The following is a 26,689-nucleotide window of genomic DNA, read 5'->3' as shown; positions in this document are numbered from 1 at the left end:
TAAGTTTAGAAAATTACTTCTAAGGGAGCATTGAAGGAACTAAACTGTTTAGCTTAGAAAAGAGAACACCACGTGAAAAACTTCACAGAAGTGGAAGCTTATAAAGTGGACAGCTGGGATGTGAATGGTAATCTAAATATGAGGAAAATCTTTTCAGTTCCAGACTCCACTGCAGCTAGTGCAGGATACTTAAGGAGGCTGTAAAATTCCTTCCATGGGAAATCTGAAAGAAAGTTAGACAGACATCCATCATAGAGAGCCTAGTCACTCTGGTTTCTCTGCCAATGTAGGAGTTAGATTGATAACCCTCTGCAGTCTGTGCCAGCCACAAGATTTCCATTACAGATGTTCATTTTGCTATAACATGATGCTTATTCCATCCTAGTAATCTTATTCCTTGCTTCCCAGTGTCTTGCATTTTATTAATGACAGAAGATTTTCTACAGTTATCTGTGCGTGGACCTAAAACATCAAGAGTGCCCTCAAGTGATCAGCAACATCACAAGTTGAAGTTAGTAGGCACAAAACCGTAATGAACTACAGAGAAATGTAATGGATAAGCAGGTTCAGAAGATGAAAACTACATATCAGTTTATTTGGTCCTCCTTTGCTGTTGCATGGATACACAAAGAAGCTACTGTGGGGTAACCACCAAGCATCTGCCAGATGTTTTATGGTAACTGTGTGCAAGCTTTTATCTTCCAGTAAATGTAGCGCAACCTGGGAATTTTGCAAGGTAAAAGCATGCATACATGCAATTACCATGAAGCATTTGTTATGCCTTCTGCATGACACAAGCATGACCAATTCCTGGTGAGTGATGGTGCAGTATTGTGCATTGCCATTTGCAAGTGAAATCCTCTGTCAAGCCTAAAAAGCAGAGTCAACATTAGGATCTGAACTACCAATAAGGCCAAAATATTTGAGGATACAGCTGAGCACCTGGGGAGCGTAAGAGAAAGCCCCAAACTTGAATGGATTATACAAGAGGGATACAGAGAACCTGGAAACACAAAAGTGGCAGAAGCAGTACAGTAGCATACACTAGGACACTTACCTGCTCCACAGTGAGAGGGGAGCTGATCTCTTCCCCACGCAGAATCATGGACCTCTGTGTCAGTACTTCGGAAAGCTGGAAGGCATCTAAGCCGAGGAGGTCACTGGCAATGTTCAGCACTAATAACAAAGGAGGACACGCTTTATTTTCCTGCATGGATCCCCATCACTTATGGGGGAATCCATCTTCTGCAGCTCTGTGAGGAAATCCCAGAGACTCCTACAAGGCAAGTGACTAAACCCTCTTTGGCATATGCAAAAGCTGTGATCTCACATATACAGGGTCAGCAGCTGCTATGGGCCACAGTCAGACACTCATGTATGTCAGCCTTTCTGCTGACAACAGGAAGAGCAAAGCACTGTGTAAAGCTCAGCACCAGCAAAGTATTTATTGGATGAGAAGACATGTTTTCCTAAAGGCACAATAGTGCAGTCTGAGTGTGGGATTGCTAAACTTGGATGTCAAGAAGAAAGGCAATTAACTTAAGACTTGAAGCACTTGTAATATATATTTATTGCTTGTCTGCTTAGGGATTCACTTTACCAGATCAGCTGAGATTGGGTAACTGTAACAGAGTCCACACTAGCAGATGTTCCAAAGGAAGATGTGGGAAAGTCTATGACAGATCTCAAACTCTTCCCTGTTCCTATCTCTTCCTGCTCCCTCAACACAAACAAGAAACTGTGGGACTGTGTACTCAGTCTGAGAGTATCCAGGAGAAAACTGGATCACAGGGCCACAGCCCAGCTAAATCATACTAGTGCTGTGGAGACACAAGGCCTGTGACAATGCTTTTGTAGAGTTGGACTGCAAAGGCAGTGCAAACCAGCATAGCAGAGGGAGAAAGGACGATGGAGTGAGCTTTGTTGGGGACCCTATGGGGCTTTGCATGGTCTACCAAGTTGCTAGGCTCCCACTTACCCGCTTTTGTTGTAACCTGGGCCCCGCCAGCTGTCATGAATTCAACGTTTCCCAGATGAAGTGTACCAGAAAGAAGTTTGAAGATGTCTCTGATTTCTTCAGTGCTGAAGTCCACCACCTTCATTGCAGTCTGTGCAAAACCATACAGCTAATGTTGGTTGTACATACAGCCACAGTACAATGCAACCACCACACTCATGCCCAGCCCATATAAGATGTAAAACTCAGAACTATAGTCATCATGGATCACAGTGAAACTGGGAGTGGCCCAGCCCCTGTCTCAGCTTTGTATCTTTCAATGATCTTCACTGTCTCCCTTTCTGTCTTTTATTTACCCTGTCCCAACCTAGGCAGGTAGGCATTTGCTCTGCCCTTGAGTTGCTGCTGCTGTTGCCTGTCTGTCACAGGAAGAAAGTGTTTGTGCCTGTGTGAGGAAACCCTTCCCTGAACACTGCCAGTACGGTTTACAGATGTCACTGGACTTCTTGCACATTCTGCCTTATTGTCTTCCCTGAAGGGCAGATCCATATAATTTACTTTATTTATTCTGATGCATATAACCCCCTTAATTTAGTCTAGCTTAGAGAAATAAAGATTTATGCAGCAATGTTTAAATCCAAGCTTTCAGCATTAACTGCCAGGAGGTTAGAAACAGGTTACCAGATAATGAGGAAGTATGGGACATTGCCTTAGTGCGTGCATGTGAGCCAGGCTTCTTAGGGCATAAATTGATTTTGAGAGGCCGGCTTTTCATGCATTTGCCCTGTCAGTGGGACACTTCATAGTTCCCTTCTTTCCTCCAGGCCACTTCCTCAGCTGAAGTATAAATGCCATGTCACCACCCAAACTTCTGCTGTACAGGAGACATTTCCTTCCCTGAAATCATACCTAAGCAGGAGCTACTGAAATTCTAAGCTGATTCCTCTCACCTTGCTTATCTGGTTTTACCTATAATATTAAAGTCCTCGGGCTGATAAGCATTTATCAAACAAAACATGAATTGCATATTCATCCTGCTAAACCCATAACCTCTGGTAAAGTTACAAATGTCCATTTAAATCTGTGTGGTATTTCAGAATATGCCATTTGCACAGGTGATACAACTTTATCAGAACATTGCTGGAGAACATGACCTTCAGAGCGAACTGTTCCCTTTCTAATGGTCAGTGTGAGGTTTCCTGCATCAAGCCATCTAGAGGGCTCCCAGGAATCATCATGGGGGAGGCGGTGGGGCTCCTGCTCCCCAGAGTCTCCTTCATTCTAAGTTATTATTAATCCGTGACTGTTTCCCAGATTCCCCCATTTCCGTACACTAAAAACACTCTTCAAGCCTTATTTTTACCACAAACAGATAGAGCTGAGTTTCAAACTCACCGAACACCTAATTTTGGTTTAGAGCAAATAAATTCTGCCTGTGAGATCTAGATCCTGCAGCATGTTTAGCCCATGAGATTGTACCTAGAAGTTCAGGAGTTAGGACAGGACTCACCATGACCTTGCTGAACATCTCTACGTCATTCAGGTTCTCATCAGTCACACAACCAGACTGGTTCAAGTAGCGGTAAGTCTCTGGCTCAGAGAGGGAGAGGCTCTCTGCAACAGAGGAAAAAGAGGCAGGGAGGAGAAAGACAACAATTTATTTAGTAATCAGCCTTTTCATTCTCAGTCCTCCAAAACAGTGTGTATGTTTACTATAGGGAGAGTTCATCTGAACAGATTCCATATCCCTCAAAAGCCACACCTAGACAGTGAATGCTCTGGCAAAGGGGAAGAGAAGAGTGTGTAGTAACAAAGCTTGCAGATGGTATGCAAAATGATTTAGAACACTCAAACCCCAAACTGCAGAGTCACAGAAGAATATTTCAATACTGAATTGACTCAGAAAAAAAAGAGAAAAGGAGAAGAAATATTAAATTCAATCTTATAAAGCGTACAGAAAAATAGTCTTAACTATACACATACAGTAATGACCTCTAAATTAGGTACCACCACTTGACACAGAGTTCAGAGAGTCACAGTAAGATTTCTGAAGACATCATCTGAGGGCTGAGCAGCAGTCAAAAACTGAACATGGTTCAGTTCCTTCAGTTTTAGAAGGAACACAGAACTAAACATAAAACCAGAATTAGGTCTCTGTATATATCTGTAGCACAACCACCTCTTAAATAGTATCTGCAGGTTTGATCCTCCATTTCAAAAAGGATAGAGAAGAACTAAAACATCTATGGAAAAAAGAGATGTGGATGATCAAGAGACAGAAACACATTACAGATGGGGGAAGTGAAGCAGCCTGGGACACCAGCTTGAAAAGTGAGATGGGGAAGAATAGCAGATATGTGCTGAAGAAAATAGTCTGTTTTGTGCACTTTCCCTAAGTGCTTGCTGATAACCACAGTCCCCGCTATTTCCCTTTGGCTTAGATGGATCTTGAATTGACTCACATGGCCAGCCCTGCCTGACTTCCCTAGAGCTGAAGCCCTCCTTCCTTCCACTCTGTGTCAGACTCAATTCTTCCATCTGATTATTTGAACACACACACACACACACAGACACACACACACACACACACACACACACACACAGACACACACACGCACACACAGCAAAGGCATAAAGAAATTCCCCAGTCCCTCAAAACCAAAGTGCAGCTGTAACGTGTTCCTTCTTGCCCATCCGACCTCTTCATCAAGACCACCAGTGCTCAGCGGTGCCAGGGCAGGTGCGCAATGATGCTGTTCAGGTGGTGCTGCACTACACAGAGGATTCTTCCACAGCCTGTAGCTGCTGCTTTCTCTGTATGGCCTCTTCCAGACCCACCTCTCATTTCCCCATGTGCAGAGCTATAAAATCTTTGTTCAGATACTAGACATGTTTTGACTCCAGTCCTAGCACTACAGCCCTGGCTTTTCTGATCTTCTTTCTCCTATTAGCTCTACTGAAAGTCTTTTGTAAAAGTATGTCTGTCAGTCCAACCTTTGAACCCCTTGAACAGCTTCTATCAGCATCTGCATCAAGACTCTTTACACTTCCTTTGCCTCTATCCAGTTTCATTACCTCATCTCTCTATACCCCCTCTTCACTTTGCACAGACTTTTCCTTCCAGCTCAGAATGCCTGAAATGTCTTTTCTCATATAGCATTTCTGTCATCCTCAGCCTCTTTCTCTCAACTCCTCTTTCCGTTTCCCATTCAATCACCATATGGCCTTCAAGAAGAAGTTATATGTCAAGTACCAGAAATGTCCATGGTCTAGTTGACTTACACTTGCTTCACATGCTGGACTGGAAAGAGGACAGAGACATTTCCCAGAAAATGAAATTACCTTTCTGCTCCCCGCTCACACCAGCTAGCAGAGCATAAAAGATGTGGTAATTCCTCTCTCCGGGGTTCTGGTGTACCACTCTGTTCTGAAACAAAGAATACAGGGGTAGCCAGTAGAAAGAGATCATACTTTTGGTTGCAAAGCCAAAGAGAAGACCAGGATACAGGTCAGTCTCCAGGGCCAATGCACAAGAGGGGTGTCTTCCATTTAGTGACAATGTTGTCTAAGCTCTACATCAAGATCTTGTGATGTGTGGCTATGCAACTGAGCACATACAGACTTCTCTGAACTCAAGAGAGTGTGTGCACAGACAAACTGAACCTTGTCAGTTTTGGCCCTGCTCCTCTGTGAGTTCCTGAATCTGAAACTGAAGTAAACTACAGGAGAGCAGAGATGACTGCATTTGGAGTTGTACCCCTGTATTCCTCTCTATGGAATTCAGCTTTAAGGTGCTTGTTCTCTCTCCATTTCTCTTTGGTAAACAGCTTTTTCTTGGAGTCTCTCTCTGATGTACAGCATTTATCCAAGACAGGAGAATGGGTTCTGATAGATATAGAACATTGTTCCTCCATCATCCTCTTCCTCAGTTGGGACAATTGCAGTAGCAACACCTAGAGAGCTAATGTCTGTGTGCTGTGATGGAAGCAGCATCATCCAGCAGAACCGGCACTGCCCCACTATACTGTGAGGAAAGGCCTCATCCAGCTGTCACTAGAGGTGATACCTACCTTTTCCAGTAAATCTGAGCAGCATGTTAAGGAGAAAACATTTAAATAGCATATGCACAGATCTCCTGATGACTGGCAAAGAATCTTCCAAACACATTGGGATGAACACTGTCACAAGCAACAAATCTTTAAATAACCGACGCTTTGTAAAGTGGACAAAGAGTGGTCTCAAACGTAATCTCAGATCCTCCTCTCTAGTCCTTGTCCAAAGAAGTATTACGAGCCAAAGAGATACTTAAAAGAGATACTTAAAAGAGCAGAGTCAGATAGAGCATATGACCTGCACAATGGTGAGGCAGCCTAACAAAGGATAAGCCACATGCAGGACACCTAGAAAGATTAGACAGGCCACTCTAATCTGAAAGTCTGTATTGCATGCAGCAAGTCTTGCATCAGTTCTCATTGCTTCTGCAGAGACTGCTATCTTGAATCTACCAACAGCTCAAAGAGCAGTGACTAAACAATCCAAGCCTGTCATTTACAACAGTAGTAAATTCATCTGGCTGCTACTCCAGTGGAAATTGTGTGGTTTGCAGTCATCAGTAGCTTTGAACATCAGCATCAAGAACAGTAGCCAGGGCAGCTTTAGCTGTCTCATACAGACAAAAGATATGTCAAAGCCTTTGGGAGAGCGGTACATGGGTATACAGGGAAGAAAGTGGCCATGGCACAACATAATTCGACTATATCCAATTTTCCTCAACCTTGATGTCACTGGAACAGCCTCCCCAGGGAAGTGGTCATGACACCAAGCCTACTAGTGTTCAAGGAGCATCTGGACAATGCTCTTAGTAATATCGTTTAGTTTTAGGTAGTCCTGCAAGGAGCAGGGACTTGGGTTAAATGATCCTTACAGCTCCCTTCCAACTTGAGATATTCTATAATTCTATGATTAAGGTTAGAAGGTCCACCGGAGATGGGCAACCCAAAACAGAGTCATAACTGACCCTCTAAATTACTGTTCTCTGCATCTAAAAATTGTGTAGAATATATCTATTCTAGCTTGGTCTCACTTTTCTAAATCATTAATTCATTAGCAGAGCTAACATTAGGGAACAATCTCCTAGAAAAACCAGGATGCAATCAACATGAAGGATCTTCCTAAGAATCAAATTCTAGGGATTTTAAGTATCAAGTCTTGTGATTGTCAAAGTTGAAAGTCAAACCGTGTCCCTATCTAGTAGAGTACTAGACAAAGGTTTCCAGAGTTAGGTGCTGCAGAACCACAAAACAAACACTTTTCCCTCTTGAGGCTGCAATTTGCCCAGAGTTATAAACTGGCTTTGAGAAACTGTGATGAGGGATTTCCTGACCCATTCTGAGGTCCTCCTCATCTTCCCTCACTCCGCCCCTCTCTGGTCCACTGAAGCAAAGGATACAATCAGTCACTCGGCCTCCCTGGATGTGTCCATGTTGAGAGAAGTGCAGCTGGATGAACTTGCCAAAGCGGCTGGAGTTGTTGTTATAAACTGTCTTGGCATTTCCAAAGGCCTCCAGAATGGGGCTGCAGAAACAAGGCAATGAAGATATGATTAGTGATGGGATACTATTCAAACAAAGCATGTGCCCAGCCTTTTGCAGTTTGCACAGCATGCACTGCCATGTGAGATTAATTTGTTACAGCACTAGACTGGACAAGCACAAAGAGCTCAAAGGTGAGGAGGGATGGCAAGAGCAATTCAACACACTGCTAGATAAATTTTAAACTTTTGGGACTGGATTTAATTAAATCATTCCCCAGTCAGTATGGGCAGCTGGCATTCATGCTGTTAAGGGCATCCCCCACCACTGTGGCTTCAGGAAATGAAAGGTGGTAAGACCCAGCCAGGTTGCGTGCTGAACACAGCAGCATCCCATGATACGGTCTTGTATTTTTTTCAGGCTTTTCAGAAGCATCAGACATACAGGGCAAACTCTCTGTAGCTTTAAACCCCATACTTCTTTGTTTCTGTTTCTGCCTTTGAAAGAGAAGACAGTATGAGCCATCTCTTAAAATATTTCCAAACAGACAAGCATAGTAGGAAACTGCTTTGTTTGGTACTGAAATTTGATACCGGTAAACCCTTTTTACTTAAATCTTGCTTAGGCTAATACAAGCCACGTGGTTTCCAAGCAGAGGGAATATACATACATTATAGATCTGAAAACTTCATTCTAAGGGAGCCACATCATGCACTTCATGAAAAAAAAAAAAAACAGTTGAAAAAACAATCTATGACCAAACTTCAGACAGGTGATGAATTGAAGAATTTTGTCTCGTGGTCACCTTTCAGTCTTCAGGAGGTTCATACAACATGGAAAATAGTGAGTTAAAAGGCAGCTTGGCTCTTGCTCCACAGAGCAGTAGAAGGGAAAAGCCTAAACCATTCAAACTGACACACTGACTCCAAGATCAAAATATTCATTTTTGCAATTTAGCCAATTCTAAAACAATCTGAAGGCCTGACAAGCAAGGAGTCATGGAAAGGCTACAAGAACAGCCTGTAGACAATCATGTTTAATTTTAAAATATAAACAGTTTTAAACAGAAGTTATTGCAGTTTTTACCCTGATAAATACTGGCTTTTTAAGCATCTGCATCAATCTGCTGTGCACTTGAGACAGGGGCAGATACAGGATTACTCACAAGTTAATAACTATAACATGACAAATAATGACAACTACAGATACTGCTGGAGTTTGCTGAAAGCTTCAGGCCTCGCAAGCGCTAGATAAGTGAGAGCTATGGTTGCGGAAAAGGTTCAACAACATTCAGGAAACTTCAGGCAGTATATTCCTAATTTATCTCTTGAAAACATCACTTTAAACAAACAGAACATAGAAATGACATTGCACTGTTATAATATATTACAACCATAGAAAAGGCAGTGACAGAAATCTGTGTGCACATATCAGGAGGTTTCTCGTCCTGGAAAATGTGAACTCCAAGACCCACTCTTCTCAAACAAGTAATAAGGACATTGCACAGGAATATCCCACTGAGCACACCAACACCACCAATCAACAAAAATTAGTGGGTGCAACCACAAAAACGGAGGACAGGGTTATGTTATATGACACCACAGTTGCAGTGAGAGTGCAATAACCAGCCAGCCAATATTTACGGCTCTAAATCATGTTAAATTAGATAAGCAAAGCACCAGGAAGTATCTTTATAGTTTAGTTTGGCAATGGGCTCACGCATGTGAGTGCAGAAGCCTTTCAGCGATGGGGAGGAAATATGCACGTGGGTGTCTGGGGCTGGCGGCAGCTCAGGACAGGGGCTGGGTGAGCGGATGGAGCCGGAGCGAGGTCAGGAGCCGGGGCCAAGCGAACTGCCAGCGCCCGCAGGCACTGCACAGCGTGGGCACTGCTGCAGCGGTGACCTGTGCGAGGCACAGCACCAGGAAGGTGGTGCAGGGCTGGATGTGGGCAGGGTGTGCTGCAGGACTCAAAATGACAGGAACCAGTTTCAGCAGGGCAGCAGAAGGTGAATCCTGGATTTTAGAAATATTGCAACATATGCAGCTCCAGGATTCAGACACAGAGCTGAAGATAAAAAAAGAAGATTTGAAGATTAGAGGGATGAATAACAGGAGAGGTGGCTATGCTGTCAGCAGCATCACCCAACATGGAGAAGGGAGCTTCAGAGTGAAGCAAGCAAGGAAAAATGCTGAAAGTTAGCAGAATTTTTAATGGACTGATGAGCATTTTCAAGAAGGAAAACAGACCAAATCAACAGTGCCAAACGAGTTTTCAGAGCCTGATTTTCTGAGAAATACACCAAGCACAAAAGTTACAATGCACAAGCAAATGATAGAAAGCTGATGTAATGCTTTGTTCATAATGCTGTCTGAAATGGAGAAAAAATCCAGCATTGTTCCTGGGTATGTGCTGGGGTGCAAGGATGAAAATCTGCCATAAGCTAACCCAAGGATGGCCACTGGCGGAGCAAGTGAAGCTGAACTGCAAACATATGAGGTAGACTCATTAGGAGTGGCAGCAGCTTCTGGCTCTGGACCAGACCTTCAGCTTCTCTTCTTCATCAAAAAGGTGACAAATCAAATTTGTTTGCACTTGCAAACACTACATTTACTCATGTAGCACTACAGATGTACACAAAACGGATGATGAGCTCTTACTCCACTCCACCTCACAGCCGTGGCATCCTGCAGACTCAGGAATCACCTGCCTACCATCGTAAGGTTTCTGAATCACAGTCAAGTTACCGCTTAACCACTAGGCAGGCTTGAGCCTTCTAAGCTGCTTGCCTTAAAGCAGATTTTGCAGAGCTTGAGTCATGACTGTATTGCACTGAAGAGCTTTTTCCAATTTGCCAATATCCCTGGTAAAATCTGCACACACCTGCAAAGGATAAACCATGCCACAAGCATCTCTTGAGCACCAGGTCTAAAGGCAGCAACCCTACCACACAGTGCTGCTCTGCCTACAAAGATCCTAAAAACTGCAACACTCTTGCAGCTGCCACGAAACACTGTGTTCTGCTTAGGCTGTTTTCAGCACAGTTACTAGCACTTTTTTGCGTCACTGTCTTCCGGGAAACATTCCTGCTCTTTACCCTCTGTGCCCCGAAATATGCCACCTGCATGAGAGTCACTTTTACACAGATGGTTCAAAGGATTCCAGGTTATTACACAACTAGATCATGTTGCAGACGTGATTTACTCCTCTGGAGGTTTCTTCAACTGTCACAGGCTCAAACAGGGACCAACCTGCAACCTCACCCTTGACAATTCCGAACGGCGAGGACCTCCAGGCAGTCTTGCATTGGGAAATTTTTGTTTAATTTAAATTATTGCTAATTAAGAGAAACTTCTGATCATGGATTCAGGTGTTAAGAAAACAGACACTCAAGTAAACATCTTTCCTCTCTTTTCCAAGGCTTACCTGACACTAAACACCTATTAATCCCCTTTCTTAACCTCAGCTTCATTTATATCTCAGTTACAACCAGTTCCTCGCAACTCCCTCCACAAGGCAGCAAGCAGCGCAGGAGGCTGGGTCCTACATATGATGGTTTCTTTCTGTCACTCTTTGCTTCCTCATTTTCTCTGTTGCTCTTGGCCTCTTATTGGTGTTCCTCAGCTGCATTTTGCTTCTGCAGGTTTTCCTGACACTTTTCCTTGGTGTCCCTGTTTCAGTGTGGGTCACCTGTGAGCCATGGTCCTGGGGTGTTCTTGTCCTGGGGTGGTCCATGGTGCCTTTGAGCATCCCTGCTCTGGCATGGGTCATAGTCCCTTGGGGGTGTCAGGACCTCCTTTGGCATGAATGATCTCCCACAGATCACATCTCCCGTATCTCATGGTTGCTGGTTTCCTTCCCAAACACATCTAACCCAGGTGACATGCACTTCCCTGCCTGCCTGACACCTTTGCAAGGTTTTGGTGGGTGGTGGTCACTCCCTGGTGCCAGCTCCATCAGAGATTAGCTCTCCCAGCAAACTTCCTCACTTGTGTCCCTTACAGCTCCCACAGACGTTTCTCCTTAAAGCCACCTCCCTGGACAGCAATAGAGCTGCAAAGTGGACCACAGGACCTCTGAAGGCAAGATGTACTGGTGGCCCAAAACAAATGGAGGTCAGAGGAGAGTAGGGGCTGAAGGAGGAGACCAGGAGTCAGAGCATGACACGGACTCATTGTAAGCACAGCCACAACTGGGAGCTGTGGGAGATAGGGACAACCTGGGACAGCCATCCCTGCAGCAGAGAGGGACATTACCCATGTCCCCTCCAGTCACTGCCATGAGAGACGTGGTCCTGAGAGCTAGAAAAATGGACAAGGCAGTGATGTGCAGGGGAGCTCAAGGGCAGGGGAGCTCAAGGGTGCAGCCACGAGTGCATGGAGGATGAATTATTGAAGGAAGAAGAAATCCCAACCATAGCTAGAGCATTAATTCTCTGGCTGCCACACGCACCCTTTGTTGCTATTGGAAAGAAGCCGAATCGATCCATGAGCAGCTGGGCTAGCAGCCAGCATGAGGTGTCCTGGTGAGACTGTGACCTCCACGTTTTCCTGACATGACACTGTTCAGCTGCATGATCCTCACTGCCTCGGCTCAGTTCCATCCACGGCACAGCTCAAGCAGCCCAGATGCCCTGCCAAAGGGACCTGCCAGACCTTTGTGGGACAGACATGTGGCACCCATGGGGGTGATTGTACCTGCTTTCCAGGATGGCTTCTTCCACGTGAGTGCTCTTCTCCGACACAGGGGCCCCAAGGGAAGTCTGGCTCATGGCTGACAGAAATTTCAGCAGCAACTTGGTGCTCTCAGTCTTTCCAGCCCCACTTTCTCCGCTGTTAAAGAAACACATTCCATTCACAAATCCAGGACAGACGAGCTAATGACCATCCCACCCGCAGCAGAGGAGTGATCTCCAGGAATAAACACGTGGCATTTCCACTGCAGCAAGCAAGGGTCAGGCAAAGGGTAGGGCATGATGGTGTGGATATTTAGGCAGATGTCATTGCAAACAGAACAGCAGGAGCAAGGCATGTAATGCAGTCAGGGAGTAGCCACTTCTCCCATTTCTAACCTTATCAGAACACACTGGCTGTCATGACGCTTCCACAAGCAGCAGTAGCACTCGTTAGCGGTGGCGAAGATATGGGGAGGCAGCTCACCCAGGCGGTGCTGTCTGTACAGGTCTATGGCATCCACACTGTACAGACCAGGGATGGGTCTGTAGGGATTTACTGATGCCAAGATGGAACCAATGTTTGTCTAGGGGGAGAAAACAAAACACAGCAAGGAAATGAAGCTCCTGAAAAAAAACAACTGTGACAAACCCAGACCCTGAAATAACTCCTGGTGAAGGGAGGAAGCCTAAATAAGGAAACTGGGCTTCAGCAGAGAGATCCCCAACTTGGCAAAGAATGTCAAACCCCAGGGCAGGGGCTGCATGATTGAGTACGGATGGGGCAGTTTGTATTTCTCTGCTTTACAATAATGTAGTCTTAGTCTGTTGTCTGCTAAATTAAGCTTACACAATATGAAAAAATGAAGACATCTTCATACCCAGCTACCTCACACTGTGCTTGAAGCTGAAAAGCAGGGCCAGGACTGAAGGAGTGTCAGGAGATACCTTCAATGCCCCTATCCATGGTCTTAATTGGATGGGGCTTGGCAGGGTTCAAGCACCTCCTGAACAAAGACGTGGGACACAGACACATACAAGTGCGAAGAGCCACTAAAGCGTATCATTTCTCTTCTGCTGAAAAATGCTGTTTGGAGCAGCTTAAATAATTTGGTAAGCCAAATCAAAATTGACAGCTGAAGATGAAGCTCAGAATTTCTAGTCAAATAATTTCTACATTTTCTTAACATTTTATTTTGAAAATATTTATTTTGAAAATCTCACAGTTCAATAAAAGAGTTAGTAAGATTTAAAATAAAATACCTGAAGCCTAATATTGAATTTCAAACATATTGTTTTGTGAAGTCAGAAGGAAATCAGTTTTGTTTTTTGGGGCATGACTTTTTCAGTTCAGCCAAGCAGCTCAAATCCAGTTATTCTCAGAGCTGCAGTTCACAACAATGGTGCCACCTCGCTCCTAACAATGGCTTTGTAATATGGTCAACATCCAGCTTAAACCCTAATGCTGGTGTGGTGTTTTCCTTCACATGGGCATCTTGGGCTGCTCTACTCCAAGAATACCCACTCTCAGCAGGGGTGACAGAGGAAATACTTAGACTGCAGCAGTAGGTGCCAAGCTTTGTGGCCAGGGACAACATTTAGTATTATTTCCAAACCATGAACTACGAGTCACGACATACATACATACATTGGAGAAGCTGTAAATTAAACACTTGGTGACAAGACAGACACATGCTTTCTCCTTGCCAAATGAAATCTGGGGCCATACTGCAATGCCAAGCTCTGAAGCCAGAAGCCAGACTAATATGCTGTAGTCACCAAAATATTTAAGACTCATTTATTAAAGCAACAGTCACAGATCATTGTGGGAAAAAAATAAACCATCACCTAGGTCTAGTTGCATTATCAATATGAACAGACTAACATGGAACAAGTCCTGAATACCCTCTGACATGGACCTTTGTTGGCAGAAATATTGGTGAAGAAAGCAATAAGCAAGCAGATGATCTTAGGCAAGAAGGGTGGGAGTAAATGGGAAAGCACTGAGAGAGAAAATATGAATCAGGAAAAAGCACTGTACAATTAGTTGAACTACAGACATTGTCCAGAGACTGCAAGACAGAGATATCCCTCCTAACGCTTTCCCCCTTCACAGCATTTTTTCCTCTCAGATGTTTCATTTTGCGTTTCCCACTCCAGTTTCAGCTATCCCAAGGAACAGAGCTCCTGCCACAGTCCTCTCTAGAATTTCATCCAGTACAGCCATCTCTTTCAAAGGTGTTTCTAGGAAGCTTTTCCATTTCCCAGTTGCAGTTTCCTCATCACCTGCAGTCCCTTATAGACAATTTCTATCCACAATTTTTAACAGCGGTAGCATTTGTGCATCAACTGGGTACATACCAACCGCTCTATCAGCAAGGAGTGATTGTCCCCAGATAATTCTGTAGAGCAGGACAAGCCACACATGGCATGTCTGCTTCTCAAGACAATAGATCTTACTGGAGTGGTCAGGCATGGCAGAGCTAGGGAGAGCATAGAATGCGGCAGTACAGCCTGTGGTTCATTTATACATCACTCACATTATGTTTGGTTTACTTTAATGAAAGGATACAGGAATTGCAGGAATGAAGGGGAAATATACACTCTTAAAGGCTGCAGGCTGTTGCTGTGCTCACGTGATTTCCTTAAACAGTTTGGTAGAGCTTGAATAATATTTCTTTGGAAAACAAAAGTTATTGTTGAGATTGCCAGTATTCCTGTAGCACATTAATTACGGATACCAAACTAGTCTAGATATACTGGTACCTACACTCCATGACCAGAAAGGATTCCCCTTTCAGACCTCATGGTAGGGTGCCTCCAGGCATACAGCTCAGAACTACAGTATGCTTTTTCACAGCAGTTGTCCACGTGAAGGGCTCAGTTTTCCATCCTCTCATTATTTATTTTTATTACTATTTATTTATTATTATTTCTAATACTAATTACCATTATTCCAGGTTGCCCATTCTTTCAAGTAAGTTTATCTTCCAGAAAATGACAAAGTTTCTCACCTGTTTCTGATCTCTCTGATTTCCTTCCAAATATTTTTGGCCCTGGCTGATAGGAATAACTCCTCTCAGCACAGCTTCATCTGCAACCTTAGCCTACTACGTTCCATCTGCGGAGACTGTTGAGGATGATACTAAATGAACTCAGGTCCTGTAACACTAATGGTATAATATTCACAGATCACTGCAAGTCATTAGGTGGCACTACAGCTGACATTCTCGATTTTTGCGTAACTGAAAACTATGTGCCACTGGGCTATGGCAAAACCTAATAGTTAATGATAAGGTAACTGCAATATTAATGTCTGCACTGCAAAAATGAAAAACAGAACTTGTGCGGTTTGGTGTCCTCCAGGTCAGACATTGCACAAACATATACCCAGTGACAGTCCCACTCAAGGAGGGGCTTACAAGCCTTCACTGAGGGGTTCTTCCCTGCACTGAGCATGCTACAAAAGTCAGGTCCCTTCATAAATCTCAAAAAATTTCACACCTGAGGGGCATGGCTGACATTCATGCACTATGCACAAGCAAAAAAATGACATATTTAAATTTTAACACCTTTACACACAGATGGGGAAGGCACAGAACTAATGCTGAATAGGAGAAGGAGTGACATATCAGAACTAGAGGAAAGGCTTCAGGACATACAGCTGCTGTGACACTGCCACAGTGCTGGTGTTGTGGCATTTCTGGTGCAAGGCACAGACTGGAAAGGGAGAGAATCTGGCCTTACATTTCCAAGTGTGAGGAAGAGGAAATGGGAGAAATACATCTAAATGGGCAAAAAGCTGCACCGGCACATAACCTGTGTCAAACCCAGGTCAGTAAGAGCAGAAAGGACAAAGGCCATCAAGACTGCGTACACATGGGAACTGCCACATGGCTGTGTTGACAGACAACAGGCAAGGGGCTCTACATCAACAAAAATGAGAATTTTCAGTCTCTGCATCCTGGCACAGGAGGTGGTTCAGAAACAGGGTCACTTTATTGATAATTTCCTGGAATACAGGTTCATATGGTTTGGTTGCCTTGGTAACAGTTGCTATGCAACACAGATACAGATTTACATTTTTTCTGCCATAATCTGAAAAACTCTGAATGCACATAGCATGGACAAGCAAGGTAAGAGTAAAGCAAGGTGAGACAGTCCTTGTAATATCTCCTTCTTGTCCTCTCCAAGTCTCAGGAGAGCACACTGCCACCCCAGCACTCCAGGGATTTCCTGTCCCAGGTGTGCTTCCCCGCACAAGTCCCTTTCCTGCCACTTGCCTTCTTCTTGAGGGCCCAAGGGTAAAATGAGGAGATGCTTTGAGTATTCATCTGTGCAAGGAGAGCAGAGCAACTCAAAAAAAGGCACAACTGCACATAAAAGCAGAATTATTAGGCAACAGGTTTTCTTTTCTAGTTTTGTCGAGCAGTAGCTTTATCTGTCCGTATCAGGAGGGATGTTTCACAACAACCTGTGCACGTTGCACTTTCCAGTCTACTTGGCTATATAAGCAATATGGGAAATCTGGGGAGTGTGGATGCCAACTTGTAAAATACAGATGGTCATGGAGGATACAGAGCTACACAATTACCACAAAGCCTAGAGGTGAACATTCACATTTTGGAAGTTCTTTCATATATGCAAAGAGGCCCCTCTGGTAGGGGTGGGATCTCACAGGGCTGATACAGCTGGCAAGGCAGAAAAAAAGCTTCTTTTTTGCCACATAAAACAATGCTAAAATCAGTATTTCACATGCAGAATGGCATTAGCCAGAAGGGATGTGGCCCAGCTTGAGCACGTACATAGATGTTACCCTGTTGGTAGCGCTGGTGCAGGTTAAGCAGGATGGCAGCTTCATGCAGATCTCCCAGCAGGGACATGTCTTCCACCCCATCAACACTGGTCTGGTGCATTGGCAATACCTTTTCTCTGGAAAGGGAGGCCTTGGGGTACTTGAATACCTGGAAGGGAGGACAAATAAGCTCATAACACCTGCGCAAATGGTTTTATTTCCTATCAGAAACAAGGCCCTTTCCCCAGCTTTATACTTCAGCACTGGAAAAGGAAATGAATAAGGCACAGATGTGCTCCCTGTTTTTGTAGTTGTTCCTCCAGTCCTCTTCCTCCCTATTTGAGCTCGCTGGCCAGAAACCATACAGCACACTCCCTTCTTTTGCTCTCTCAGTTTCGCTACTGACAGGGACAGATCAGTGCAGGGGCACTTGATTTTTACTGAAGTCACCTTAGTAGGAGCAGGGCACCAGCCTCCAGGTGCACCAGGCCAGACAGGTATTGCACACTGCTCTCATGGCTGTGAGTAACAGTGGCAGCTGCTCCCAGGAACAGTCCCCTTCACAAAAACACAGGTGGGATCACATCTCTGACTGTGGTGAGGTCAAGGAAAAGCTCATTCCCATTCCAGGTTTATCCTACACTCTCCATAGGAGCAGCCAGAGAGTGTCTGGGAAATGTCACGTCAAAGGCAAATGAAGGCAAAGCAGATGACAAGCCAAATAAAGTAGGGACACCCTGTGTGCATGCCGGCATTTATGTATGTGAAACAGCTTTGAAAGTGTTTGTACAGTGACAGCTATTAACTTCCATCACTACTTTGGGAAGTGCCCTCTCCTCTGTCTATGCAGCTGCACTCTTTTTGCCTCAATTGCTGCAACCTTATTCCTTCTAAAGTTTCCTCCTCCTCAATAACCCACACTTCAGCTACTGGGTCATCTTCTTCACCCCCGTTCAACACAGCTGAGATTATGTTACTGTTCCCCTCCACCATAGCCACATCCCAGCCCTCCTTTCCTCCTCCTCAAGCACGATGCTGGCATTTCACAAGAGTTATTTTGGTTCCTTCCCACTCTTGGATTCAACCATGTACCATCTCCCATCAGCATTCCAAGCTGCACTAGATGGTAAGACCCAAGACAGACAGATGGGAAACTTCATATAGGCAGCCTGGAGAAGCAAACTGGCCCACAGTAACCCTTGCAAAGAAAACTTGGGCTTTTCCCTCCCTCCTGGGGCTCTGGCCTCTACCTCATTTCCATCCCTTCCTCCCAGGTGTCACCAAGAAACTGATCTACCCCATAGAGAATGAACCACCACCTATAGCACTGATCTGTTTTCTCCTGCCTGCTTTCTCAGAGTCCTCAGGCTGCTGTAACTGAAATGGAGAGGCCAGCCACGCAGCTGCAGGCTGAAGACAGAATGGGGTCACCCTGCCCCCCAGCAAGCCACCTTTGCCAGTCCCCTGCAGGGAGCTCGCTGCTGCAGTGTGTTGCAGGTGCCCAGCGAGCACCCTTCTCAGCTCTGAGCCCGCACCCTTGCCTGTGCGGGGAAGGAATAACCTGGCACAGGATCCCTCTATGAGACCCCACGATGCCTGCAAAAGCCTGCATAATTGAAGCAACAGCTCTGTTCCTGGAAGGAGCTGGTGAGAAGCAGGCTCATTTTCCCAGGTGTGTTCATGCCAGGTCTGCACAGTCACATGGAATGGGGACGAGGACTTGGTCTCTTCCACTGCCCCACAGCCCGATCTTCTTGCCAGCCAGCAGGCTTCTAAAAATACTTAGTTCATGCTGATGAACAGTGTAGAACGAAGCCCGCTCCAGCACACAGGCTCTCTTCAGGCCTCCCTGGTCTTTTCCACACCACTTCTGCACCTGGGTATCAGAGATGTTTGACTCTGCCAGCAGCAGGACCCCACTCTGCAAGCATGGCCCAGAAAATTCATCAATATTTGTTTTTTTTTTCAGAGCAGAGGCCTCAGACACTTCCACAAAAGAACCAGGGGAGTAGGAAGGGAGAATGGGACAATTTATTTCAGGGGAGAGTACAGGCTGCAAATGCACAACATGAACTGGGCTCTGTCAGGAGCAAAACCACTTCAGCACTGTCAAACCATGAGGCAGCAAACCACCCTGGCTCTTCCTCTGCTGACTTGCACAAATTTTGGATGGGGACAAGTCCAAAATGGTATGATGTGATCTCTCCTTACATCTGCCTGGCACTTAATCCTTTACCACTGCATTGTCAGCACTTGTGGCCATTTGGGCCAGAAGAGAAACATCAAGAAAATGCTTAGGGAAAAAGCTGAGCAGACAAGTGTCTCAAAAGATACCAGGCAGCTGGCAACACCTGTGCCAAGGGGCTGCTGTGCATGAAGGATGACTATGTGATAGGTCCAAGCTTGTTTACCTGCTCTTGCAGACAACACAGGAGAAAATGGGACCCGGAAGAACAACAGGGGCCCTAAATACAAGAGTAAATGATTCGTAGGGATTAGATCATCACCCATTAAACCTGTCTTGAGCCTCCTGATTGGGGTTACTCAGTCATCCCTCCCTAAAAAAAACCAAACCTGGTCCAAGATGCTCAGAGTTAAGCAGGTGATCATCCAGGGTCCTGGAGATAAACACATGGTGGTTTTTCTGTTCCCAACACTGTGTCAAAGAGTTTTCCCTGAGGAGCTGTGAGGTATAGGACACAACCATGAACCAAACATGATGAGCCTCCACCCTTAGAGCCTGCAAAGTGCTGTACTGACCCAGGCTCTTTCGCACCTACAGCCACCCCAATAAAGAGGCTCTTGTTACCTCATTGCTCACTTCTGGACCACAGCAACCTGCCAGAAGAGCAGTCTGGAGGAGCATCCACCCCATCATCTTTTTCCAGGTAAGGTAAACCAGGCTGGATTCAGCAGCTTGTGCTGCTGAGCTGCATATGATGGCTGATTCTGCCTGAAGCAAGTGAGAACACAGACAAACTGATCTCTCAGCAGAGCTGCCTCTGGAATATCCCTTTTCCAAGAAGCTGATACTTAATCAGAAAGTTATAGGAATTAATAAGCAGATCTTTATTATTTGGGAAAACAAACAAACAACAACAACAACACACACTACCAAACACACCAACACATCAGCTTTCAGTCTAACTGCAAACAAGTCATCAAATACTGCACAAGTACCTCACAACACAGTCAAAGATTTCTACAGGCTCAAAGGGTTCTAGTAAATGGGGTAATGTCAGGCTGGCAACCAGTCACTAGCAGGGTTCCACAGGGATCCATCTTTAGGGCCAGAACTCTTCAATGTCTTCATAAATGACTTAGACTCAGGACTTGAGGGATTGCTTAGCAAGTTTGCCGATGACACAAAACTGAGGGGAGCTGTTGATACTCTCAAGGGCAGAGAGGCCCTGCAGAGGGATCTGAACAAATTGGAGAACTGGGTAACCACCAACCACATGAAGTTCGATAAGAGCAAGTGCCAGATTTTGCACCTGGGACACAGTAACCTGGGTGACTGTGGGATGAGATGCTGGAAGGCAGCTCCATGGAGAAGGATCTGGGGGTTCTGGTTGACGGCAAGTTGAACGTGAGCCAACAGTGTGCCCTGGCAGCCAAGAAGTTCAACCATGTCCTGGGTTGCATCAGGAACAGCATTGCCAGCCAAGCAGGGAGGCAATTGTCCCACTCTGCTCTGCGGTGGTGCGGCCTCACCTGGAGCACTGTGTGCAGCTCTGGGCACCACAGTATAGAAAAGATACTAAGGTGCTATAGAGTATCCAAAAGAAGATTATGAAGTTGGTGAAGGGTTTGGAGGGGAAGCCATATGAGGAGTGGCTAAAGTCACTCGGTTTGTTCAGCCTGGAGAAGCAGAGACTAAGGGGAGTCCTCATTGTGGTCTACAGTTTCTTCACAAGGGGAGGAGGAAGGATAAGCACCGAACTCTTCTCTCTAGTGACCAATGACAGAACCCAAGGGAATGGCAGGAAGATGTGCCAGAGGAGGTTTAGGTTGGACATGAGGAAAAGGTTCTTCACCCAGAGGGTGGCAGAGCACTGGAACAGGCTCCTCAGGGAGGTGTCACAGCCCCAAGCCTAACAGTGTTCAAGAACAGACTGGACAATGCCCTCAGACACATGGTGTGAACTGTGGGGTTGTCATATGTAGGGACAGAATTTGGAGTCTATATTTGTGGGTCCCTTCCAACTGAGGACATTCTATTATTCTACTTTCTACCCAGTAATCACATTTTTTTATTTTCAGGATTTAGATCACGGTCATAACAACCAGGACTCTCTCCAAGCTCCTGCAATGGTCAGGATTAAGGCAAAGCCTGGCTGGCAGACAAGCCAAGATGAGCATTGCCAACCCGGCCCGACTGAGCAGTGGAGAAATGATTCCTCCTTGACCTCAAATACATCCATTAGTACAACACTGAGCACGCAAACAAAGCTCCCACCCAGCATCTAAGTTTTGTTTATCCATAAAAGATTCAGATGGTCTGTCTGGACTGTGGTTTCCAATCTTGGGTTTCATAAGTGTCAGTCCCTTAGTTCCTCCCAGGAACTCACATTTCTGATGGATTTGTTGCTTGAGGTGTTTTTAAGGAAGTGAAAACAAATGGAAAAAGCCCTGAAGCATGACTGAACCTCAGAGCTGCAAGGATGCTGGGCTGCAGAAAACATGACGATACTGGATTTAGGGATCATAAAACCAGTTCCATTCAACTCAAAGTAAAATGAAAATATTTTCATTTGAGTTTTCACCTGGGGTCAGACAGCCAGTCCCTGCTATACAGTTACCAAGCAATGAAGGCAGCCTGTGAGGGAAGCACATAGGGCAGCTATTGTATAAGGCACTGAAAAAAGCAAGCCCTTTAATGATCACCATGAGCTTTTTCTGCATATGCCATAAAGCACATGCTCCTTCAGCCTAGTAGTTTCTTCTTTCATGGAGGAAAAACCCTAAATCCAGCTTTTTTACACCTGTGACTCCACCCAGCATTATCCTGTGCATATTTTCTAGCATGGACACAGACTGGTAGTGGGTTCAGCCACCCAGCTGGTTCTGTGGCGGGATTTCTGGTGTCCTTTCAGAGGTTCCAGGTGGGTTTGGAGGATTTTCCAATGCCACAGCAGTGTATCAGGAGAGACGGGAGCAAGTCTGGGAGAGTCACAGAAGTAGTCACCATTTGTTGAATCTTCTGCAGGTTGCTGCATTACCTGTGATGAATGCCTCCATGATCTCTTAAAATGACTTAGCGACTATCCGACACTACCAAAATGAAGCAATTCCTCAATAGAGGATTTGAGAGACTAGAGTGACCAGATAGAAAACCTGTGTGTCTGCTACGTGAGTTTCTGTCTCTGAGAAACGAATCAGACTCTTTAAAAAGCAATAATGATTGGAAATCTAGCCTTTTCAAAACTAGACTGAAAAATTGACAGTCCTACCACTGACTGTCTGCAAGCTGGAGTCCTAAATCCCCTTTTCCCCTGCCCCCTCCTTTGTTTGCCAGGTAAGAGGCTGAAAAAAAAAAAAAAAGAAAAAACCTATCCAATTTGCTGTAAGAAAGCATCTGCCTGCAGAGCATGGTTCACCTGAACAGCTGAGCAGATCTAATTGCTCACTGCTGGAGGGCAGAGTCCTGCCCATCTCCCCATCCTCCTCCCAGCCCAGGCACCAGTTCGACTCACTAAGAACCTCACTGAAGGTGGTGAATATTTCTCCCAGGGTTAAGGAGCTGAACTGACTCACTGAGGACCTGGATGATCCCCAGCGGGCAGGAGAGAGGCTTGCTCCCCATCGCTGGCAGAGCTCTGCTCCCAGGGGAGCTCGGCTGCCTTGTTGCACTGTCCTGTGCAGAGCTGCTGCTCTCACACCGCTCGCTGACATGGGGAGTTCACTTCCACACGCCCCTGACCCAAAGAGCTGATGGCAAAAGCTGCTGAAGAAGACTGTGGCGAGCACAACAGCCCCTACAGCAGCATGGCTTGTGAGAAGCACATCCTGGCAGAAAGGGCTGCTTGGTTGGTGGAGCTGCCTCCTTCCTGTGAGCACTTTGCCAATATAACAGCTTCATTAGACTGTTAGTGCAACTCCTTCAAAGGTGGCACAAGAAAAACCAAGCAAAGTGAGGTGGACAGACAAATTAATAGAAGAAAGGGAACAATATTCTCTTTTTAACCTTTGTTAGACCTTGGACATGGTTTGTAACAGAGCTGGGTCACTTTTCAGACAGAATTTCAGCTGATACATTTCCTTTTAGCATGAAGGTCACACAAGACCGAGAAGTCCATCTTGCAACTTGGCACTGGCTACAGCCTCATGCAAGCTTCACTTACCGTGCCATAATCTGAGGTGAAGACCACATTTCCATCGGCACATGAGCCAACGGTGCATGGCTGCAGCTGGTCCTGCTCCCGCAGCCATACCCTGGCACCCTGCAAAAACCAGAAGACCTCCCATTAGAAAGAACTGGAGCCTGTTAGATCTGCACAGGGGGTGCGAACACCCAAGGAAAGCTGGGAGAAGCTGCAGTATTCAGAGGCTACTTCCAATCTATAGCTGATTAAAATTTTTAAGCAAGTCTTTCTTACATTTTCAAAGAAACTGGTTTTGATTTTTTTATTGCAACAGGAGAAGAAGAAAAATCAGTTTTAAACGATCGTGCAGAAAACAACATAAGCAAACATCATTTTTTATAGAGTCATGGAAAAATACAAACATGCAGAGTAGTGGCTTTGACTGTCTAAATATTTTCAAACTTAGAATAGCCAGTCATCAAAAGTCATGTTATAATAATAACAGAAAATGTAAATACAAATGTTTACAGTTTCATATACCCACACATAATTGTAAGTCAAAATACCTCTAGAAATCAGCATCAGCCAAGTAGACTTTACAGAGCTTTGTTTGCCTCTCTTGTAAGAGTTTCCTTGGGTAAATGGCGTTACTTGAGTGTTTCTCTGATGTATATATACACTGATGTATATATGATGGCCCTGTTGTATATACAGTTTCACACACACTACAAGATCTTAAATTGCTCAGTGTCTCTCAAGACAACCCTGAGCACACAAAGGCAGGCTTCTGGTTACACAAACACAGGGATGTGCAGGGCAAGCAGATCTTGCAGCTCGCCTACCAAAAGAGTGCAGGGGAATTCAGTTTGCTGGATTGACTTCTTCTGCCTTGCCAGACCACGGGACCTGGGACAAAGGACAGAGCAGGAGCATGAAGGCAAGTCAGGGAGAACGTGACCTGCAGTTGCGCAGAGTTAGGTATAACGTTGCACTGCATTTCAGTTATTGCACACTAATCTGTCCCATGTCTTTCCACAGAAATCACATAAACTCTGCTTAGTAAGTATTGAGAAAAAGCAAAACTGCTGGACTGTTGAGTAACATTAAGGCCATCCTGCTTTTCATTGATTGATAGACCTACTTTCTTCCTGAATTGTCTTCTGCCCCTAAGTTATTGATTATAAAAGCCCTTCCTATCCTCTTAAACCCATCAGCCCCATTAGCTCTTTGCTTATAGGCTTATTATGTTTGAAGAGATGCAATAGTATTTCTATATTACGTTATCCAGAATGTGAAACACTAATTCTATTTTTAATGATTTATTTTAGTTTAGGTGGGGTTTTTCCTAAACTACTTTAGTCACTTTAAACACTTTAGTACCGTCTATTGGGCAACCTCTGGTCCCTCCCAATAAAGGAATAGGTTTTAACGACATTTTTTAAAGCCTATATAATTCTGCTTTTGCTGCTGTGTTCTGCTCTAGAGTTTCCACAGCAGGCAGATTCATTTCCCCTCATCAAGAGAATGAAAAGCACCAGTGCATCTGGTCAGTACCTAAACCCCAGGATGGCATGCAAAAATGACCCTCATGGCCAGCGAACAACCACAATAGAACAAAATGTTTTATGTTGCAGATTCAAGTCTCAAGATCCCAGATAGGTGGTGAGCAATGCACTGAACGCAGATTTTAAGGAAGTATATTAGAGCTCTTCATGACATCCTCTTCCATTTTAACTCTTGATACTTGAGACAAAGTGACCCAAGGCATTTGGGCAAGACATTGCTGTTGAGAAATCATCCATTTCCCAAACCACATTTTGACAATCCCGCACAAACATACAAACAGCAATGAGTGGTAGCATAAGAACTTTATGCTGTTTTCACCAAAGCCTCCTACTGCCATGGTGGTAACAAGAGCAAAGAGACACAAACCAGCAAAGTTGTGTCTGGAGTTCCCAACAGTGGGATGAAAGAAAACCTTTCCTAATACACTTCTTGTTAAAACTCATTCCCATTTCAGTGTCTTCAGACCCAGATGCCATGGCACACATACACAGACCCCCAAGCATTGGGAGTGTGCTGTGCTCACAGAACATGCATGGTCTGTCCCTGCAGAGTGGGGGCTCCAGGTTACACACACTTTCCACTCCCTGAGCTCAGAAATCAGTTTGGAGATGGAGGTGATTGATAGTGTGACACACAAAAGACACTCCATGGGCACGAACACTGTTATTTATCATGTACTACTAAAGGGAAAAAGAGGGGAGATGGACAACGAGAGCCCTCCTGTGTCTTCAACAGCTAGAAATTATCAGAAAGTCCAGACTGACCCAGACCCCTTTCCCAGCAGAATTCCATGTGGAAAAGTCACAACAAATACTCCCAAGAGGAGACCTGGTTCTTTTGTACAACATTGCACCATTTCCTACAGATCCTTTTGTGTGCTGCTAAGGAGTAAAAGGGAACACGGTGAAACTCCCAGGCACCGTGGTATTTCAGCTGCCCAGAAATACTTACCTCAGTTTACTTTGATGTTGTAGTTGTTTTTACAACAGCAATTGCCTCTGCCGAGTAGAATAAATGCACCCATTTATGTTGTTTTCAAAAGGAACATCGTGCTAAGACAGGCAGAATAGGAACCACAGAGCAAATAATTATTGTAACTTCTGCCCATGTAGCCCCTATTTCCTGAAAGGCTGAGGTTTTTTTTAGTGCATCTCCTTCCATCAGCCCTTTTTCTCTAAACATTAAATTCCCCAAGGAGCCCTGACTAAGTGCAGCAACAGATGGTGACACCAAAGAGACTGCCCTCACATCGCTCCCCTCTCCCGCAATACCACACATTTCATTGATCACTTGAAAGGATTAAATTGAGCAGAAAATTTTCAAGAACTGTGAGGCAGCAAGGCTGAACTTCCATGGGAGAGGCAAGGGCAGCAGAGCAGCGCACGGCACGGTGCTGCAGAGCAGTGACCTGCCAGCTCCACTGGGTCCCAGCTCCCACAGGCAGTGGGAAAACTCCCACTCTCCAAGCACAAGACCAAAAACCCTTGAGTTTTCAAACTGGGATACAGAAGGTCTCACCCACATCCAGAGATAAAACAGTTTAACAAAATGAAGCAACAAGCAATCACTGATTTGAAGAGAACACCTTAAAAGACAGTTAAGGAACAGCAGAGTGATGATTTTGTGTAGCCACTTTCTATCAAATAAATCTGGATGAATGCTGATGATACAGTTAACTTGAACACCTTCTGTGATGAGAATAGCTCATGCCTTCACAATTCTTCTTTCAACTAGTTTATTAGGGGGTTGTTTAGCAACAATAGCAGGTATCAAAGGAAAGAATAAATGTACAGAGTTCCCGTTCCAAGAGTAGGTCACTTGGATGTTAAACAAACTCCCAGAGACCAGGATCCTCATTCCTAT

The 26,689-nt window shown here is 45.0% G+C and overlaps 1 protein-coding gene across 1 annotated transcript in view; it reads right to left on the bottom strand.

Moving 5' to 3' along the window:
- The window catches only part of LOC136103095 (unconventional myosin-X-like), a 93,218-nt gene that overhangs the window by 55,824 nt on the left and 10,705 nt on the right, over positions 1–26,689 (bottom strand). The window contains exons 2-11 of the mRNA XM_065840952.2: positions 23,300–23,398; positions 16,966–17,124; positions 12,560–12,747; positions 12,186–12,320; positions 7,407–7,531; positions 6,028–6,041; positions 5,300–5,384; positions 3,468–3,571; positions 1,979–2,108; positions 1,058–1,176 (exon numbers count right to left, since the gene is read on the bottom strand). Of these exons, the coding sequence (XP_065697024.1) occupies positions 1,058–1,176; positions 1,979–2,108; positions 3,468–3,571; positions 5,300–5,384; positions 6,028–6,041; positions 7,407–7,531; positions 12,186–12,320; positions 12,560–12,747; positions 16,966–17,124; positions 23,300–23,398 (1,158 nt within the window). The remainder of the gene's footprint in view (positions 1–1,057; positions 1,177–1,978; positions 2,109–3,467; positions 3,572–5,299; positions 5,385–6,027; positions 6,042–7,406; positions 7,532–12,185; positions 12,321–12,559; positions 12,748–16,965; positions 17,125–23,299; positions 23,399–26,689) is intronic.

Source organism: Patagioenas fasciata, chromosome 7, assembly GCF_037038585.1.
Source record: "Patagioenas fasciata isolate bPatFas1 chromosome 7, bPatFas1.hap1, whole genome shotgun sequence".
Classification (NCBI taxonomy): Eukaryota; Metazoa; Chordata; class Aves; order Columbiformes; family Columbidae; genus Patagioenas; species Patagioenas fasciata.
This window is presented reverse-complemented; position numbering and strand designations above follow the sequence as displayed.